Source organism: Marmota monax, unplaced genomic scaffold (assembly GCF_021218885.2).
Source record: "Marmota monax isolate L192 unplaced genomic scaffold, Marmota_monax_Labrador192_F-V1.1 WCK01_AAM20220418_F8-fsc00118, whole genome shotgun sequence".
NCBI lineage: Eukaryota > Metazoa > Chordata > Mammalia > Rodentia > Sciuridae > Marmota > Marmota monax.
This window is the reverse complement of record NW_026695231.1, coordinates 7,246,054-7,267,666: the sequence shown is the minus strand read 5'-3', so window position 1 is coordinate 7,267,666 and position 21,613 is coordinate 7,246,054. Positions and strand designations below refer to the sequence as shown.

Sequence of the window (21,613 nt, the reverse complement as noted above, 5' to 3'; positions counted from 1 at the left end):
AGGAAAACCTTTTCCTTATTTTTATCCATGTATATTAAAGGATATTACAAAAGATACAGATTAACAATCAGTTGGAAGAGATGCATAAGGCATAGCATATGGGAAGGGTGTAACCCCTGTCACTCAGAAAATTACATGGGTTTTAAAAGCTTTATGCCAGGGACTCTGGGTAGAGACTAATATGTGTATTTCTTATTTTACAGCTATCTACTAGAAGAGTTTAATGAATAGTGATTTTTGTTGTGGTCATTTTTAAAAGCACTTTTTACTGTATCTTGTAATCCCAGTTTCCATTCCATTGACTGTTAATTGGCTTTCATTTTTCTTGGGGCAAATTTCAATTATTAAAGATGACACAGTATGATGACAAGGAGGATGTCTACAAAGGCAGTTTAGGGAACCATGGAGAGGGTCATAACCCCAACAAATCTTCCTACTTTGATGCCATCATTCTTATCTTACATCATGGAAAAACAGAATTAGGGAACTTCAGCATAGTGCTGGTTATCCTCTTGGTTGTTTGGTTTGTTCTTTGGGGTGTATATGTGTGTGTGTGTGTGTGTGTGTGTATGTTTTAAAACTGTACTCCTACATCATGTATGAAGCTGTGGGTTTTATTATAAATGCTGGAAAACCCAATAGCAAAAGTTGTCTTATTTTCTTATGACATTTGAGGGAGAGAAGAATTCAGTTTTGATTTTGGGAGACTGACTACAGTAAGCAGGGAGAAAGCAAGCCAGATTCTCACATGTGCACTTGTAAGCAGAACAGAGACAGATTACATTTTTCCTGTGTTCTTGCCTCTTTCAGTCACTTTCTTTCTGTTCTTCAGGTAATTAATTGTCCCGTCATAGGCCTAACAATATTGTGAGCCACCCCATTTCTCTTTCACAAACATGAAAGTTATTGTGTTATAATGTGGTATTTGTCTCATGCTACATTCTTCGTCCACTTTTTAAATTAGTATCATCAATTTAAATTAATGAACATATTAAATTGATGTAAACGATATGAACTTTTAACTTCTGTGTGTAACCCATCAATGTTTCTGATGTTTGCTACATTAGGCATGAGATATTTTGGAACTGGGGAAAGAAGACTCAAGTATATTAGAGGGTTGGTGACTTAATAAACAAATTATATATTGTGAGAGATGAGCAGAGCGTGGATACTATATCCATCTAGCTTGGCCTTTAGATTCACCTGTACATATGCAGTAGTTAAGCTATAACTAAATTGTCAGCTTTTATTATCGGCATGACAGTAACCTCTTTTTATTTATGCCTGTATAGTAGAGGCTTGCTCAGACTCTTCTTGTTGATGAATGGCTTTGTCTCTGTTTCTGTTTGTCTTGGCCATTCTGTTGATCAGCACTTGCCTTCTGGTTGTTTTATTCTCACCCTGAACTTTTTTGTCATTATACCATATGAGACATGATATGAAGTTGATTACATGTTATTTATGATGTGCCTTTGATTCTTTTTCTAAAAAAATATTTTTAATTGTAGATGGGCACAATACCTTTATTTTATTTAGTTACTTTTATTGGTGCCAAGGATTGAACCCAGTGCCTCACCACATGCTAGGCAGGTGCTCCACTACTGAGCTTACAACCCCAGCCCTCACCTTTAATTCTTAAGTATGTTTACTACAGCAACTTAAATATGAAGCTTCCCTTGGAAATTTGGGATAGTGAAAATTTAGGTGCATAAATATAAATATAAAACTTTTAAAAATGTCTTATAATTATTAGAATTGTTCAATATCTTTCTTCTAGGCCTTGGAAGGCATTTTGGCAAGTGAACGTTTACCATTTTCCTGCCTTAGAAACATCACTCAGACTTTAATGGACACATTAAAAAATCAAGGTAATAGAGTTTATATTCATTGGAGATTGTTTACACTTCAAATTTTATCACTCTCATTATAGGGCAAATGATACTATCATGTTATTTAATGTAGAAATAATACACATGAAAAATAAGGAAACTTCTTTTTTTATTCCACATCTCTAAAGTATACAGTTGATCTTCATGTGATTTTGTTCTTTCTCTCTCTCTGTTTCTTCACAGTTTTGGGGATCAAACCTAGGGCCTTGTGCCTGCTAGGCAAGCACTTTTATCAACTGAGCAATACCTCCAGCCCTTTTCTGTTTCTTATTGGTGGGGGTGGGGGGAAAATATATATATAATGTAGTAGTAGTAGTACCAGGAATTGAATTGAACCCAGGGCGCTTAACCACTGAGCCACATCCCCAGCCCATTTTTATATTTTATTTAGAGATGAGTCTTAGGAGTTACTAAGTGCCTCGCTAAATTGCTGAGGCTGGCTTTGAACTCACAATCCTCCTGCCTCACCCTTCAAGCCACTGGGATTACAGGCATGCGCTTCTGTGCTGGCTGAAAACATTTTCTATATGAATCTCACTATTGTGAGAAAAGATACCAATATAAAATGTTGAGACATGATTATTCTTAGAGTTGTAGTAAGCTAGCAAAATTCAACTTATCCTGAATTCCTAACATTAGTTAAATTGTAGTGTGCATCTATTTGATTTTTTGGTAGCCATGATAATTATATGAATATAGTTTTATGTTTATACTTTTCTTTAATTATGTATAAAGCCAACCAATGGTAACTTAATAAACAAATTATAGTATATTTTTCAGGATTTTATTTAGTTACTTTTATTTACTATTAACTTTTTCCCAACACATATATAAAGCTGACTTTCAGTAAACAGTAAACTCCTTAGTGTGCAGAACTGGTTAGAATATTTGTTTTTAAAAAGCATACTGGGAGCCGGGTGCAGTGGTATACGCTGTAATCTCAGCAACTCTGAAGGCTGAGGCAGGAAAATTGCCAGTTCAAACCCAGCTTCAGCAACTTAGTGAGGCCCTGAGGAACTCGGTGAGACCCTGTCTCTAATAAATGGCTGGGGATGTGGCTCACTGGTTAAGCGCCCCTGGGTTCAATCCATGGTACCAAAAAAAAAAAAAAAAAAGTATACTGGGAAGTTGAATTCAGCCTTTCTCCCCTACTGTAAGATGCTGTTGCTAATGGTCCGTATTCATAGTAGCCCTTCATTAAAGTGCTATTTTACCTGCTTTAAAAAAAAAAAAAAAGGAAATAAAAATCACAATATATGACAACAGAACGCCCCCCCATCCCTCAAGGTTTTAACAAAATATCAAAATTTATTAAATGAAACATTATCTTGCACTGGGCTGGGAATAAGCCAAACATCATTTTTGGGAGTTCTGTACGATCATCACAGTTTCAAGTTCAACCCATAAGTGAGGTTCCTAAAATTTTCCAGTGTTTTGTTTGCTGAGTTTTATTGTTATCAATAAGAACCTGGATGGTTTTCTATGTTATTACATCCTAAATGAGATTTCTTGGGGCTTTTCATTGTCTGTCTTTTCAAAGAACAAATATTTGTTTTATATTACATATAAATATGTAAAATCTCATTCAGAAATGTATTTAGAAAGTATTTCCTCAGCATTAATCTTGAACAAAATAAAACCTAATGGGGGGGTGTGTTAAATGGAATTCAAGGAGAATGTGTGTGCTTAAATGGAATTTTAATTTCAATATATTTGTGAGCCTTTCTTGAGGAAAAATTTGTCACAGTTCATAGTTTCTAGTTGAATTTTATTATCTTTGACCATCATAATAATAAGAGTCAAGCAACTTTGTAATTGAATTTCTTCAGTATGTGAGCATAGCAGGGCATAGTAGTTATGGGGTGAAGGAAACCATTTTCAAAGGATTTCCAGATTATTTTTTCTGCCCCTCCCCCCATTTCTTTTCCTTCCTACTATTAGAGCATTTCATTTCATTTAGAAAGTTATACATTTTACCATAATGGAAAAAATTACCTTTGCTTTCAAAATCTGTTATTGTTTGATCACTCCAATAATTAATACAACAGAACATTGAATGTTTTTCCTTCTGCCTTTTAGAACTTGAGTCTGTTGATGAAGGGTTGCTACAATTTTGTGCCAGTAAACTGAAATTACTACATCTTTATGAGTCTGTCAGTCAGTTGAATTCCGTTGATTTTCATTCAGATACACCAGTCTCTGATAATGTGAGTAATCCAAAATTTTAGTATTATACAAAATAGTCTCTTTGATATATGTTTAATTCTCAAAGTTATAAAGTAGTAGAAAAATCAAGTTTTTTTTAGAAGTTAAATTTTCTTTACCATGCCCCTACTGACTTTCAATGCCTAGCTGCTAAAATTATACTACTAATATGAGAATATGAAATTTTATTATTAATTGATGTTTATTACTCTAGACTTATTTGGTTTTTCTCAACACAGTTTTTAAAGTTGACTTCTTATAAATAAAACAACTTCTAGAAAAGATTTCCAGTGAAAATATTTTAAGTTTGCTGATATTATAAAACTATAATTTCTTATTATGAAAAAAATAATTCTGTGATATAGAAGAGATCAGTTTTTCTTAGCAAACAATTAAGCTTGCTCTTTTGTGTACTACATAATGAAATACATTCTTAAAATTCTACCTTATATCAATAGTATTTAAAACAGTTACAGTAAATGTTGTATTATTCTATAAAACAAATTTGAGACAGCCCCTTGAAATATTTATTGTAGTATAGTATTATTTCTGAGGAATGTGTACAAAATTCTTGTTTTTTATGCAGAGAAATAAAGTTAATCCTAATAGAAAATAGAGAAAAATAGTGTCTTACAAGAAAATAACTATAACATTAGGCAGGTGCCCAACCTTGGGACCTCGTGTCCTCTACTTACCTGAGTAAGTTGAGATGATTTTTGTGATTTGTCAGAGTTATTGATGATGCACTTTTAAAATTGTCTGGCTAGGAGGATGTCACTCAGTAGTAAAGTACTTGCCTACCATATGCAAGGTTCTGGGTTTGATCCTTAGTCCTGGGGGAAAAATATCTGGCATATTTGAAAATTCAGTGAGGTTTTATGTAGAAATCTTTTATTTTAAATATACATACACACAAATAAAATTTTTATAAATAGAAAAATGAGGGAAGATTTTTTTATGGGAAAAAACCACACATTCTAATATTGTTTTTAATTTGGGGAATTTTAGATGGATTTTATATAGCAGTTTAATAATACTGTGTTCATGATGATATTCTGTAATTGATGTTAAAAATGGGCAAACCAGGTTTTTTAAAATATTTATTTGTTTTTTAGTTGTAGTTGCACACAATACCTTTATTTATATGTGGTGCTGAGGATCGAACTCAGGGCCTCGCACACGCCAGGCAAGTGCACTACCACTGAGCCACAACCCCAGCCCCAGCAAATCAGTTTTTTTAGGTTCTTCAATGCCTGAATCCAAAACTCTTTTGCAGGAATTGACCAAATATTTATTTTTTTAAAGTTGTTACCTAAAAAACAAAAAGTTGGGGCTGGGGTTGTAGCTCAGTTGGTAGAGCACTTGCCTAACAAGTGTGGGGCACTGGGTTTGATCCTCAGCATAACATAAAATAAAATAAAGGTATTGTGTCCATCTACTATAAAAATATACTTAACAACTTAATGTCATTAATAATCATCTGTAGAATTAATTTCCACTTGATAGCTCAATATGTAGCCCCTTACAGAATTCATTTTCACTTGATTGATACATCCATATAGTGTGCAGAGATAAAAGAATCACAAAAATCTTGAAAATCAGTTGGCAAATTATTCTTTGTTATTTTAAAAGCACTTTTAAAGAATTAAAACTGTATTTTGCTATAGGATTGTTTGGATGCTTTTAAAAGATACTGCCAGTTTCTAGGCCAAAGGACTAATTTTATACATGCAAAACTAAAATTCATATTTGAATTTTTATTTTTTGCTGTTTGTGGGGTTTAATACATGTAACTCAATGTGCTGTGTTGTGTTTAATAGCATTTTACAGCTTGCTGTTTGTCTTTAAAAACAATAGCTAAAAGTAATGAATTAAATTTATTTAAGAAAGTGGCTTTACTTACGTAGCATGGAGGAAACTTTGCTGCAGCAAAGTTTGTGTGTATACTTTTCGAAAAATGATAGTAGTATGAAGAGATGTTTCTGCATCTATGGTGTATCAAAGTAGTTAAAATGCTGGTGGGTAATATCTGTGGTTTTTAAATCTTTATGTCCCTGAGAGCCACACAGAGGACTTATGTGTAAATACAGTGAGAATTGTTTCCCATTTTTCTTTAATAATATGTATGTTGTTTAGTATATAAGCATTTAATTTTAAATAGTTCTTTAGTTTTTTTCAGAATAAGAGTGTCAGTTGATATCTTTTGAATTTTTTTCTGATTATACGATGATACCTGTTTATTGAAATCCTAACATTTTAAAGAATATTGAGGACTCTCAAACCTGAAATGGTAGTTTTAGTAGTATTATGTAGACTTTCAAGATTATTTTGTTTAAATAACCATTCATGAAATGTAATTTGAGTGTAAAGTTTAAGCAGAGTCCATTATAGCTGTCACATTAATAAAAATGTCATCTTTTTCTTACAGCCTTGAAAATCATTTCAGATAATAGGATTTGACACACATGGCATATTTAGAGAGACATGGTGTATTCAGAATTTTTTTTTTTTTTTTTTTTTTTTTTAAGGATTTAGCTATATTACTAAGGCTTGATGAAAAAGAACTACTTAAGCTCCAGGCATTATTAGAGAAATATAAACAAGAGAACACCAGAACTACTGTCCGGTTTTCTGACGATAAGGATGGTGTGTTGCCTATAAAGACGTTTCTGGAATATTTAGAATATGAAAAAGATGTGCTCAACATAAAGAAGATAAGTGAAGAAGAATATGTGGCTTTAGGTAGGCAAAATAATACACTGCTCTTTATATTTTTATTACCGCCCTTTTCTAGAAGAAAGCCAGGTAGGAGCATATAGCATCTTGTAGATTGATCCATTTAATTTTAGGACAAAGTCAAAGAACTAAATTGATACTTTTTGGTCAAGAAAAGATACTCTGGATACACCTTACATGTATTCTGTTATGTAAGGTGTATATTAAAGAGACAGTGTTAAACATATAATGATTTGCTTTCTACTTTAATAAATTAGGCATATTAAACTGCTGATTTTTCTTCTGTCATGCTGTTTTGCTCCTCTGGAATTCTAGATTGCATCTTGGGATAATTGTTAGTCCAGATGGTAATTATCCCTTGGCTAATGTGTTCTGTTTTTGTTTTGCTAGGTAGTTTCTTTTTTTGGAAGTGTTTGCATGGAGAAAGCTCCACTGAGGATATGTGTCACACTTTGGAGTCTGCTGGACTTAGCCCTCAGCTGTTGTTGGTAAGATTTTTGTTGCTGGATGCTGCTATTCTTTGCAAATGTTAGCTACAAGGGTTTATCTTTTTTAAAATAGTTTACTTTTAGCATATTGTAGAACTTACTTAAAAACCTCCTAAGAATGATCAAATTGTAATCACGAAATTTAATAGAATTATATATATGGTGGGGGGAGGGAGGGAGGGGAATCGGAGTGAGTCTAATGGCAACCTAATGGTGAGCCTAAAGATTAAATAAATTCCACTCTGCCCACACAGCACACATGCACACAAAACAATGAGACAGTTATTAAAATTAAATTTGTTGTAAACTTAAATAAATACAGTGGTTGATAGTTATGTTAAAAGTCACTTTGTTTACTTAGGTGTCTTTATTTAAAACATATTTTTCATAGCTTGTTAGTGATTTTAAAAGGAAAGTTTGGTGGTCTCGTGTACTTGTTCTCCATTGCCAAGACCATGGCATCTTTGGTACAGCCAAGGCAAGGGCAAGATTCACAGCTCACTCTCTTCACTCATACCTCCCGACAGTGGCCACTTCACTAATCCACAGCAAATTCACACATAGTAGCATCCTTACTGGTAATATGCTTCTACAGAGAGGTTTGAATTGGGGGTAAAGACAAGACAGAAATTGGCAAACTTTAGGTATCCAGCAGATATGAAGGATCTCTTAGGCTATCTCATTCTGACCCTCATGTTACACAATGTAACAAGTAGCCAATTCAAAAGGCTGCATTATTTATGTGTACAGGGTGCCATCTAAGAAAGCGCAAGATCTGAAAGAGATTTACATTTGATTTCAGTCTTTGCTCCTGAGTGTTTGGCTTTCTAAGGAAAAAGATATTTTGGATAAACCACAGTCTGTCTGCTGTCTTCACACGATGCTGTCCCTCCTGAGCAAGATGAAAGGTAGGAAGCTGCTCCATACTGTGTGTAGTTCACCATTCTCAGGATTTGGGCTGCTGCTCTTAGAAACAATATTTGGTGTTTGAAATACCACAGAAATAGGCAGGGAGGAGAGTTTTAACGAAAGGAGGCTGTAGTGTACAAAACAATTCACTATAGGGATTCTTTTTGTATTAATAGAACGATTGTAGTACATTTGAAGTATGCTTTATATGAAAATTAATTTTGTGTCGTCATAAAATGTAACATGACATGAATAACACATTTTCTTAACTCGGGCAAATTGAATAGTCTTTGGTGGAAGTAATTTTTTTTTATTTTTTATGATTATCAGAACAATAATCTATTAAGATATTTGGTTAGTAATGATGAAAATATTGCAAATAGGGGTTTAATGTTGATTCAGAAACAAGATGACTAACATTATAAAGAAATGGAATATAAGTGTTCAAAATAAAATAGATTATAAGATTTATCAGTTCATTCAGAAATACACCAATACATCTTTGTAAAATTTAGCTTTACACATGAAAGATAAGAAAAAAAATAAACAAGATAAGAATTTACTTTGAACTTTTTTTCCTATTCCTCTAGTGGCAATTGATGAGACCTGGGATTCTCAGTCTGTGTCCCCTTGGTGGCAGCAGATGCGCATGGCCTGTATTCAGGCTGAGAACAATGGAGCTGCTCTATTATCTGCACATGTTGGGCATTCTGTTGCTGCACAGTTATCAAACAATATGACAGAGAAAAAAGTAAGTTGGCAAAGGTGTGGCTTTGCTCTGTACTTATCCATTTGGCAAAGAGGATGCTTTTCCTTTCCTGGGAATTCCTTGTCTTCAGTTTCATGGAATGTATGGAATTTAAAATATATGTCCATCAGGTTCTTATTTGTTTAAAGTTTTTTTTTTTGGGGGGGGGGGCGCTAATTTGGAGTGCTGCCCTCAATTTGTTTATTCAGATGTTGTACATACTTGAATTTAACATTTGCCACATGTCATAGGAGAAAAATGCTTCAAAGTGGTTCTCCTAGCTTTAGTTTTCTCATCTAAAAGAGGTTAGGGTTAGACTTTGTCTCAAGTTTATTCTTCTCAAGTTCTATGATTGTTTTATTCTTCACGCTTTTATAAACCTGCCCTTGAACAACTTAAGTTTCCTACTGACCTTTTGATTGAATGGTTTTTCCTTACCTCTTTAGAACTCAAATTTATATCTTAAAAAAAAAAAAAAAAAAAAAACCTAACATCTCATATATTTCATGGAGGATGCAATAGTTTTTCCTTGAGGATGTTCCATTAATTTGGAGAGACACCTGGGTAATTCTATGAAGATTCAGTTAACATTGTCAGCCATAGTAGTTTATAGGCTAAATTTAATATTGCCAACTTGAGATGTTTTATAATGATGGAGAGAGGAAATTTCAGATATTTTTAAGTTGGTCCATGTATTCTGAAGAGATATCAGTATCCTGATATTACTAATAGAAAAAACTGTTGCCCCTGCCAAAGAAGGCTTAGAAAATTATTTGAAATGTACACTATACTGATTGAACCAGGGTCATTATTACAGTAGCCCTCTACATTGTCCCCTGAGTCTCCAGTCTACTTTTGACTCTCATGTTTTATCTAGTCAAGTAGTATCATTGTGAAATAGCATCTGAGTGTTGCATTGTGATATATACTGTCTATAATGTTTCAAGATAAAAGTTTATTCAAGTTAATGTTGACCCAGAACATTTTCTGTTAGTTTTCTCAAACAGTTTTGGGTACTGATTCAGAAGCCCTGACTGATTCCTGGGAGGCTCTTTCTCTTGACACTGAATACTGGAAACTCCTGCTGAAACAACTGGAGGATTGTCTCATACTCCAGACTCTGCTTCACAGCAAAGGGAGCAGCACTCGAAACTCCAAAGTGTCATCATTGCAAGCTGAGCCACTTCCAAAGCTTTCTGTTAAAAAATTGTTAGAAGGAGGAAAAGGTAAGCAAAAATTTAGCATTTGCATTTATATTTTTACATTGCGAGATTTTTTTTCTAAATTAATATTTACTAATTCTAGGTTTTAGTTAAAATAAAGCATCTGTGGGACTCCCAGCTTTGTGGGGTTTTTTTGTTTTTGCTTTTTTTGTGGTATTGGGAATTGAACCCAGGTATGCTCTACCACTAAAGTGTACCCAGTTCTTTATATTTTGAGACAGTCTCTCACTAAGTTTCCTAGATTCGTCTGAAGTTGGGATCCTCCTGCCTTACTGTCCCAAGTAACAAGTCTGTGCCACCTCACCCAGCTGGGCCTCCGATCTTTGAATCTGAGCCTGTCCTCCTCCCTCTCCCCACCTTACCCACTCCTAAGCATCTAATCATCTTTCAAGGTCTGGCCACGTTCTCCTTCCTCTAAGAATTTTTTCCTCTTCCTCTGATATTTTTTTTCTTCTTCCTCCTAATACCCACAGAATTTTATTCCTTGTTTTCTTTGTATTGTTTTTTCCTTACATATATTTTTATTTTTTATTGACTTGTAACAATGTATTTTTTTATGGGATACTGTGTGACATTTTGTTTATGATGTGTAATGACCAGATCAGCATAATTGGCATATCCATCACCTCTGACAGTTCTTTGTGTTGGCAGCATTCAAAATACTCTTTACTAACTATTTTGAAATATACAATTAATTATTGTCAACCATAGTTACCCTACTCTGCTATAGAGGGTTAGAAGTTATTCCTCCTCTCCAGTTGCACCCCTGTGCCATTAATCATCCTCTCTGCATCGTCCCTCTCCTCCCCACAAGTTCCTGGTATCCACTCTTCATTCTACTCTCTTCTTCCTCATATAAGAAAATACAATATTTGTCCTCTTATCTTACATACTGTTTTCTGCATAGAGTCATTAGGGTTCCTGTGCTTATATTTTGAAGGACCATAGCATTGTACATTTTTTATTATCTTTGGGTGCTCACTCTTACCAGAAGTTTTGTTGGACATTTCATAACAGGATGACTGTTTCTAGGTTTATCCAGTATTTATAGATTTTTATTTAATTAATTCATTTTTTATGACTTGTGATCATTTTTAATGTTGTCCACATTCATAGATTTTGAATGTTTTTTTAGCTTGCATTTATAAATTTTTGAACTATGTTGGTCATGTTGATTATCGATGACTGAATTTTTCCCACAAATATTTCATAGGCAAATTAGTTTTCTATTCAAGGTACTATCGTATTTATTTTCCTGAGGAGACTTGATGATCAAAATTGTGATTTAAATGAAAGTGTTTTTACAGGTGTACTCATTTTTTGATATGTGTTTGTTAAAGTATCTTTAGAATTTGTACACATATAAAATTTGTGGTATATAGTGTAGACATGCATGCATTTGCATTAAATTTATCTAATATTTTCTGAAAGTATAAAGATGCCTTGAGATAGCAAATATCTCACTTGCCCTTGCCAGTTGAGTGATGGTCACTTTTCTATATATATCACGACTTTTTGGGGTCACCTTCAGGTTTAAAACTGAATGTAGCACTTAGAAATTTTCCAACGAAATACACATCATGCACTGTAAATTTACTTCATTTATCAAGCACTGCTGCTTATGTTTTAAATTCTCATTTTCTTTCTTGTCTCCAACCTGTAGGTGGCATTGCAGACAGTGTGGCCAAGTGGATATTTAAACAAGACTTTAGCCCTGAAGTATTGAAACTGGCTAATAAAGAAAGAGATGTAGAAAATCCAGATGAACCCAAAGAAGGTATTAACAGAGGTTTCTTTGAGGTGTCAGAGGTGGAGACGGACTTAGGAGCCATACCAGGTGATACACAAATAATGAGAAATATGAAATTGAGAGTAGAGAGGTGTGGTTGAGTTTTCATTAAGGAAATACCAACATCACCCCTCTCTTGTGACTTTCAGACTTGCTACGTTTAGCCTACGAGCAATTTCCTTGTAGCCTTGAGCTTGATGTGCTACATGCCCACTGCTGCTGGGAGTATGTTGTTCAGTGGAATAAAGATCCAGAGGTAAGATTCTTATAACTTCCTTCATGCTGATTTTGTTTCTGTGCTCATGCTGCATACATGTGGGGGGCTCTTTATTTACTGTTTCCCTGTTATCACAGCTCTGTACTAGCAACTCTTCCAAGACTTTTCATAATACAGTAAACTATGAAGGATAGATTTTGTCATTATCTCCACTTTAGAGAAGAGAAAACTAAGGCTCAAAGAAATTGAGTTCCCTGTCTAAGGATACGCTGCTGAGTGTCAAATTTTAAGCATAGATTTTTCTTTATTTAAAGTCAGCATACTTTATTCCACTTCCTAGTTAGGTTGTAACAAGTATATTTATTCTTTGTATGTTTGTTACTTCTCTTATATTTGCCTCAGATTCTAACAATTTTAAAAAGCCCTACTGTGTACAGGGTGATTCTTGTCCAAGGTTAGCCTTGTTGCCCTCGCAAACTCTGCTCAAGCTTAATTTTCCTCCACCACTCTTGGTAGCCACCATCTTTTCTCTGGGCATTCATGGTCTAGAAACAGTATAGGGAGAAGATCCCAAGCTTGGATTTGGGTTCCAGATGATTTGCTGACCAACATCTGGTGACTGACTAATACCTATGATCTTTTTCTGTTTCACTCCACTCCTTCCCATTAATGAAGGCACCAACCTTTCAGGGTTGATACCAGTACAGTAAAATGTAGAACGGTCTGGTGGATATTCTTCTTTGTCAATCAGTCCTTCACTTAGGGTTCCCTGGTTAGTGTTCTGGTAAATCATTTCCCTCAAAAATTCTTTATTGTCTTTATATCAAGTCACACCCTTCTAGAAAAATTCACAGGTGAACTATTTGCACTAATATATTAATAGCAATACATTCTTCCTTCCTTCAAAAAACGTGTTATTTAATATGTAATCACTTAAAGAAAGACAGTAAAATGTAAATGATTATATAATTTTAAAAAGATACTAAAATGTAAGTAATTTAAATAAAAGACCATTCTTTGGTTAATTAAACCTTAACCAAAAAGTGATATCAGGGAATTTTCTCCTCAAGGCTCTCTAATTAAATGGCATATTTTTTTTTGCAGTCCATGACAAAAAGGAATGTTAACTAGAATTAGGACATAATTTCTAAAATCCAAATAAATTAATTTATGTCTGAGAAAATGACATTTAAGAAGAAAACACTACTGCATTTGTTTACAAATCAAAGTGGACATAGCTTGCCCAGTGGACAGAGCTGACCTGGATCCCCCTTGCCACTGTGTATAGCTGCTAATGATCATAGCACATATCTAGTATGGCATTGGAAATGTCTCTGAACCCTGTCCATTTGTTCCTGCTATAAAAATAGTCATCTTGAAGAGTTGCAGAAGTTTATAGAGGGAAAAAAAAGAATGTTTAGTGTCTGGCATTTCATTAGAGTTATTATTAGCCATATTTAGAATTGCTTGCCTTTAAAATGAGTGACTGTTTTTTTTAAAAAAAATATTCATCCCCTTGTCCCATTTTAAACCCGTGTACCAGCTCCACCACTTCACACACACACACACACACACACACACACCCCTTCCTTCCATAGGCTTAAAGTAATTGAAATTACTATTAGGGAATTTCTAACACCAGTCTGTATTGGCAGTGGTGATGTGTTTAATCTGTGTACAGGGATACAGAATGAGAGTACAGATATGGATAGTTTCACCAGGACTATATATTTTTTTAATTAGTTAGAAAAACTACATATATACACTCAAAGGAAAAGATACACTAATAGACTTATCTCTGAGGTTCTTTCTGTCAAAAGAGTCCCTCAAATAACAGATCTTGCAATATTTAAGGTTAGAGATGAGTATCATTCTTTTTATACATTTCTGTGTTTTTGAAATTGTTTACATTCTGTTCATTATCTGTACTCATTCTGTATTTGCATTTTAATTATCTGTACTCATTCTGTATTTGCATTTTAATATATCAACTTCCATGATTATAAAGAATTGAGTTTCAGACATCCCCTCTGATATTTCATTTTTCCTTTCTTGTTCTGATTTTTTTCTCCTTGGCACTTAGTGCTAACATACTGCATAATATACTTAATGGTCATGTTCATTGTCTAGTATCCTTGCTAGAATGTAAGCTTAGTGAAGGCAAGGCTTTGGGTGTCTTGTTCAGTATAGTATGCCTGGTGCCTCAGACAGGACTTGCTTGGTGCATAGTAGATGCTCAATAAATATTTGTTGAATGATGAATGAATGACATTTGCAAAAGTGAACTTATTGTATTCACGTCTGTGTGAAATTGAAGTATTAATTGGAGAGAGAACTGGATACAAACCATAATGAATTTGAATCCAGATGTCAGCATAGACAGCCCTGGAACTTTCTAGGAATAACTCATTATACAGGTACTGTGAACTTATGAAGGACAATTGAAGTTTTCCTACAGAAAGTTACTTTTTATCCAGTAATTCCGTGTTTTTATTGCAAACTTTAAATTTCTTAGAAAGCTTTATACAAAAGCTTACATAAACCATTGGTATTTGAAACATCTATTAAATACATTTTTTTTCTTTTTTTTTTTTTCCTGTTTGTATATAAGGAAGCACGTTTTTTCGTAAGGTCGATAGAACACTTGAAGCACATTCTTAATGCACATGTTCAAAATGGTAAGTAAACATGTTAAAAACATCACTGATTGGTTGAGAAGAGTCCTCTTCTTTTAATAGGAAATGAATCTTCAAATTCATATCTCATTAAATTCTTGTTTGTCCTACCACCTAATATATTACTATGTATTGCTATAGTGAAATAATGATTGTTTTACCTTCTTGGAAAAATGCTATTTAGAAGATGGTGAGGGGGCTAGTATTGTCACCTTCTATTTCCCAAGCTGAATGTCATGTCTATGCTGTCCAATTGCCAACTGTTTCAGAAATTTTAATGCCACCACTTAGCGAATATGTAAATATAAAGTCCAGATTTTTTTGTTTGGCTTAAATACATTGTTTTGCATTTTATTTTTTAATTTTATTTTAGTTGATGGTTACAATTTAAAAAAATCAGTGGACTATTTGATTATTGTCAGTGTTTGGCTATTATGAATTAAGCTGGTCTCAACAATTTTGTATTCAAAATCTTGTACATTTTGTATTTATTTCTCTTGGGTATATAATTAGCAGGATTGCTGGATGATGGATAGACACATATTTAGCCACAGTAGAGTTTGCCAGTTTCCAGGTGCTTTTACCAATTTGTAATCCCATCAGGATTTGTTCTCTGTACATCCTCACCAACACTTGCATTGTCATTCAAACTTTTTAAACCATTCTGGTGGTTGTATGATGGTACCTTATTGTGATTTTATGTTTCTGTTGTTACTCATGATGTAAATCTTCCCTTATGCTTATTGACCATTTTGATATACTCTTTTGCAGCACTGTTCAGACTTTTAAAGATTTTATTAACTTTGTAAATTTTACCTGAGATATAAGAAATGACATCTGAATAAATAGCCCATATAGTGTAATAAGCTTAAGGAAGGCAATAATTTGTTCTGTAAGATGACAGTGAGGCTATATAAGCATTCCATTCACTACTATACTCTTCTGTGCTCTCTAGGCATTGCGTTGATGATGTGGAATACATTCTTGGTTAAAAGGTTTTCTGCTGCTACATACTTGATGGATAAGGTAGGGTATTTTTAAATTTCATGTAATGACTTCTTATTTAGTTAGTTAACTTAATTTAGTGATAGTAGAAGGAATGTTTACACTGGGCCTTGTTAGACTCTGTTTTTATGTGATATTACATTTTACTTATGTTAAGTGGCATTTCCAGTACAGGTACTTTAATGACATAATGAAGAGCACCAAATATCACTGGGAATAATATACTATAAAAATCTCTTAACCTGGGGCTGGGCTATGGCTCAGTGGTAGAATACTTGCCTAGCATGTCTGAGGCACTGGGTTTGGTTCTCAGCACCACATATAAATAAATAAATAAATAAAATAAAGGTCCATTGACAACTATAAGATAAAATAAACCTCTTACCCAAAGGCATTCGGATGCCTGGTCAATTCAAACATTATTTTATCTTAAAATATATAAATATATACTTAACAATCTGTGTGTGTGGTGTTGGTGGTGGGTGCTGAGGGTTAAATCCTGGGCCTCACTCATGCTAGGCAAGTTCTGCACCACAGAGTTACATCTCCAGCCCTGTTATTCACCAATCTTGACCAATCTTGAATATAGGGCCAAGGCAGATTCTTCGTATAGTGTTGATTACAGTTCTTGTTTGGTTTCTTGCGTAAACCTCATTCATAATGCATTGCCTGTCATTTCTAGATCCTAGTTCTTTAAAGTTGGATATAATCTAAGTAAAAAATTTTTAGATTTTTTTATAACACATTCCCTAATTATTATCGTTGTTTATTCTATATATGATCTAACAGACCTAGGGGTTATTTATTCTTGTCCATAAATCCTTATAGAGCATTCACCACAGCATTCATATAAACAACTCACTTTAGTATTTATCAGTTATTTAATGAAATCATAATTACAATGACTTGTACAGGCAGCAGGAGATTTGAAGACAAACATAACATGTAAGCACAGACCTCATCTGATGAGAACTGATGCTGCTCTTATACTGGAGAGTAGCCATCTTGCCTCTTATAAAGCATTTTTGTTTGGCATCAGTTAAGTGGATGTCAAGAGAATCACCACTAGGATTAAAATATTTTTTTAAGTGTACAGCAATAGCCATCCTTGTATCATGAATAGATATTAAGGGTATTGTTCCCCATGGACATATTTTGTTTGATAATTTTTCCCACTTAAATCTAACCATTCTTGGGCTGAGGGTGTAGCTAAATGGTAGAAGAGCACATGTATGCACATAGCCTTGTTCAATCTTCAGCATTCCTCCCCTCAAAATCCTAACTATTTTCCCTCATGTTCACCTTTGTTACCTGTTTGATTATTATCTCTTAGAACTTTATTCTTTTGCCCTTTGTGATGATTATTTCTTGTTTTATCTCACTTCTGATTATCCCCTTTTTTTGAGATAATATTAATGAAAAGTATGTGTGTGTTACACAATTAGTTTCAGTTGAATCTTACTAAGTACTTATTGAATCAAGGAAATCTTTCAGAGCTAGGAGTCTCTTATTCACACATTTAATCCTCACAGTTTGATTTGTGTGAAAACAGTACTGATCTTGGAAGCAGGGAGTTTGTCATTATTCAATAAATCCTTCATTCAATAAATATTTATAAAGCGTTATCTCTTATGTGTCAACGACTGTGGTAGGTTCTATGATGGCACAGATGAAAGTCATAGTCCTAGCCCTACTGGAACCCAGTCTAAAAGACAGGTAGGGAATTGTGGGAGCCCTGAAGAAGTATGTAGCAAGACAAGGGGAAAGCTTCTGACTCAGATTTTGATATATGAGTACATGTGAACCAGTAAAGAATGGATGAAAAAAAAAATGTGTTCCAGCAAAAAGTCCTGAAGAAAAGAGGCATCTTGTTGGATTCAGACTGTAAGTAGCTTCATGTGGCTGGAGCATAGGCTGTATGTAGGAAGGGAGGAGATGCTGAGCAAGAATAGGTTTCTGTGCCGGCTTCAGGGTCTGGATTTTCTACTAGTATTTGCAAACTGCTTAGCATAGGTTCTGCTTGGCACATACAGTGAGGGCTCAGTAAATGGAATCTATTGCTTGATATCAAAGATATTGTGATAATTTTAAGATAAGAATTACATACTAGGGCTGGGCTTGTGGCTCAGTGGTAGAGTGCTTGCCTAGCATTTGTGAGACACTGGGTTCAATTCTCAGCACTGCATATTAAATAAATAAGCAAAATAAAGGCCCATCAACAACTAAAAGAATATATATTATATATTACATATATAATATATATTATTAATTTTTTAAAAAGAATTATATATAATTTTTTTAAAGAATTACACACTCAGATTTACATTGTAAAAGATGATTCTGGCAACTCTAGATAGGGCAAAGGGGAAAAGGGGAGGGAAGGGATGGGAGGGTATGTAGGAGTAGGAAAGACGGTGGAATGCAGTGGTCATTATTACCTTAAGTACATGTATGAAGACATGAAGGATGTGACTCTACTTTGTGTACAACCAGAGATATGAAAAATTGTGCTCTATATGTGTAATATGAATTATAATGCATTTTGTAACAAATTAAAATTTTTTAAAAATTACAAAAAAATGAAATTATGGCATTTGCTGGTAAATGGATGGATCTAGAGACTATCATGCTAAGTGAAATAAGCCAATCCCAAAAAACCAAAGGTCAAATGTTCTCCCTAATATGTGGATGCCAATACACAATAAGGGGGGAGAGAGGAAGAATAGAAGTTCATTGGATTAGACAAATGAAGGAGAGGGACTGGGGATGGGAAAAGGAAAGACAATAGAATGAATCTGACATAACTTTCCTATGTTCATATGTGAATATACCACAGTGAGTCTCACCATCATGTACATCCACAAGGATGGGATCCTAATTAGAATAAGATATATTCCAGGCTTGTATAAATATATCAAAATAGTTTCTACTGTCATGTATAACTAAAAGAAGGGCAAAAAAAAAAAAAAAAAAGATGGTTCTGGCAACAGCATAGAATATTTCATTAGACTTGGGATGGGCTGATCTAGTATTGCAGTAATCTTAGAGGGAAGGAGTAAAGAGCCTTTTGTACTAGAGTCCCTTCTCTGCTATCTCCTTATAGTTTCTTATCAAGTAATGACCCTGAGGGTAGAACTTTTACCTCTCACCTATTACCCTATAGACATGTATAGTTGAATCTTAGTAGGTACTTATTGGATAATGAAAATCTTTCAGAGCTAGGATGTGACTACTGTCTTTTGTTTTCCTTCTTTCTAACTATTTAAAACAATTGTGTGTTTTTATCAAGCAAAATCAGTAGGTGCTTTTTTTTTATTGGTGGCCTTAAGTTTTGCTCTAGCAACACAGTTATTTATACAAAAAGAAATACAATTTTTTGTACTTTTTTCTTCATATATAAAAAATATGTGATTTATTTTTGAAAAGGATAATTTGTGAGCTCAGTGTGATATACTTTTAAGTTTTACCATAAAATTAATTGCATTACCTTTAGCAGAACCAACAGTTTATTAAGGAAACATTGCCATATTTTTTTAATGGTTGCATATATAGTTTTTAAAGTGATACTTAAAATGTTCTGTAACCTAGTAGTGCATTTTAATTTAAATTACCAAATAATACAGCATTTTGTTTCTTTTGTTGTAGGTTGGCAAATCACCAAAGGATAGGTTATGCCGAAGGGTAAGTGAATCTCTCTTAACCAGAAGTATGGTTGTTAATCCTATATGTTCCATAGTACCTTATTAACTTTAGAGGTGAACTTTGTCTTTTGTCAGTTTGATGACATATCAGGAGATTAGAAAAATGAAAAGTGAAGGCTATGTTAAGGAAACTGGTCATGAACTATGGCTTAGTTTAATTTACCTTTCCAGATTGTTGGGCTGTTTAAACTAAGTTTTCATACAGTGTGTCCAGTTTTGGACTATGGGCAGAAAGATAACCTTCTACCATTTATGTATAATTTTGCTCTACTTTGGAAATTTATAATAGAAAAATCCAACATCAAGTTGAAGCAGATTCATATGAATAGTGAATTTTCTTTCTTTTTTTGGTGTGGGGGCGTGGGGTCCTGGGAATTGAAACCCGGGATGCTCTTCCACTGAGCCATATCCCCAGCCCTTTTATTCTTTCTTTTGAGTCAGGTCTCACTAAGTTGCTCAGGCTAGTCTGGAACTTATGATCATCCTGTCTCAGACTGCTGAGTCACTGGGATTATAGGTGTGTGCCACCCCACCTGGTTGAGTAGTGAATTTGATGTGCCTAAATGTAATAACTATACAAATACAACATTGAAATTAAATGATATTCTTTTGTCGTTGTTGTTTTCTTGTTTGTTTCTCCATACCTGTTACCTTCTATAATTTTTATTACAATACTGAAATAATGAGTGTGGCTATATCTGTTAAGGGTTAATTTGCATTCTGTTAATTAAGGAGGCTATACCCATTGAGTGGTAGGTAGTTAATATATGAATGAAGACCCTAATTAGGAATCTTCCCAGCAAGGTGAAGACTCTGGAAGCCCTTACACTACAGGGCTTCTACTGTATGACCTTGAGCAATTCTGTTTTTACCTCTGATTAATAGAATTGTTAATTAATTTGTTTATTTTGAATCAAATGGTACTCTGATCTGATTCACAGATGCTGGACTTGTATTTGAGGCCAGTAATTAATAGTGCCAGCTTTTGCCCAAAGTTTTGGATTATTCTTATTACAAATAGCCTAAGAAATATCAGGACACCCAAATTCAGGCCTCAGTTCTTAAAAAAAAAAAGTCACCATTGTCAAAGAATTCTGGTATATTCTCAAGAACATTGGTATGATTGGTGTGACCAGAGTTATGATTGTATGTTTGCATGTACATATAAATAAACACACTCTGAATTATGTACTTTGGGGATGTGAGGAACTTATTATTTGTTGCTTTCAAAAAAATTATACCCGAATGCAAGGCCCCTTGGACAGACCCATTAAGGAATCATTGAGAAATATCTGTTGCCCACAGCATGAATCCAATATTTAGTTCTTGAGCTGGGGATTCTAGTTTTGTTTGGAGGATTCAGTTCAGTTCCTAAAAGATGTTCTGAAATCAGACCTGCCTGTTTTATTAGAACTTTTCAGGTGTGACTCTCACGTGTACTTTTTTTTTAGTTGCTGATGGATCTTTATTTTATTTCTATGCAGTGCTGAGACTTGAACCCAGTGCCTCACACATGCTAAGCAAGCACTCTACCCCTGAACCACAATTCAAGCCTTCATGTGTACATTTTGCTATTTTCTATGACTATTTGGCTAGCAAAGAACTATCTGTTTTTGTAATATACAAAGAACACTAGTTTTTGTGTACTTACTTGACCTGCATGCACTGAGATTTAGCCAGGGCCTTGGGCATTCTAAACTCATGTGCTACCACTGAGCTGTACCCCCAGCCCAGAACACTAAATTTTTAAAAAATGATAGTAGTACCACTTTTTGGTTGTTTATGGACACAATACCTTTATTTTGTTTATTTTTATGTGGTACTGAGGATTGAACCCAGTACCTCACACATGGAAGGCAAGTGCTCTACCACTGAGCCCCAGCCCCAGCCCAGTAGTACCACTTTTTAAAGCCAAATTTTAAAATTGTTTCGCTCTAAGAGTCTGAAGGAAGGAATTTAATTGTATTAATGCTTTGACTTCAAATCAAATAAACAGATGTGTTGTTTTTCTGATAGTTTTTCTATAGA

The 21,613-nt window shown here is 34.1% G+C and overlaps 1 protein-coding gene across 2 annotated transcripts in view; it reads left to right on the top strand.

The window, feature by feature from the left end:
• Rab3gap2 (RAB3 GTPase activating non-catalytic protein subunit 2) overlaps nucleotides 1-21,613 on the top strand; it is a 107,344-nt gene that overhangs the window by 76,392 nt on the left and 9,339 nt on the right. The window contains exons 18-29 of one of the 2 annotated variants that reach the window (XM_046438386.2): nucleotides 1,778-1,868; nucleotides 3,969-4,096; nucleotides 6,623-6,836; nucleotides 7,221-7,318; nucleotides 8,121-8,226; nucleotides 8,818-8,978; nucleotides 9,970-10,201; nucleotides 11,862-11,975; nucleotides 12,137-12,243; nucleotides 14,816-14,882; nucleotides 15,835-15,905; nucleotides 19,530-19,565. In XM_046438386.2, the coding sequence (XP_046294342.1) occupies nucleotides 1,778-1,868; nucleotides 3,969-4,096; nucleotides 6,623-6,836; nucleotides 7,221-7,318; nucleotides 8,121-8,226; nucleotides 8,818-8,978; nucleotides 9,970-10,201; nucleotides 11,862-11,975; nucleotides 12,137-12,243; nucleotides 14,816-14,882; nucleotides 15,835-15,905; nucleotides 19,530-19,565 (1,425 nt within the window). Of the gene's footprint in view, nucleotides 1-1,777; nucleotides 1,869-3,968; nucleotides 4,097-6,622; nucleotides 6,837-7,220; nucleotides 7,319-8,120; nucleotides 8,227-8,817; nucleotides 8,979-9,969; nucleotides 10,202-11,861; nucleotides 12,036-12,136; nucleotides 12,244-14,815; nucleotides 14,883-15,834; nucleotides 15,906-19,529; nucleotides 19,566-21,613 lie in introns of both variants that reach the window. The other variant, XM_046438385.1, reaches the window with a different exon arrangement.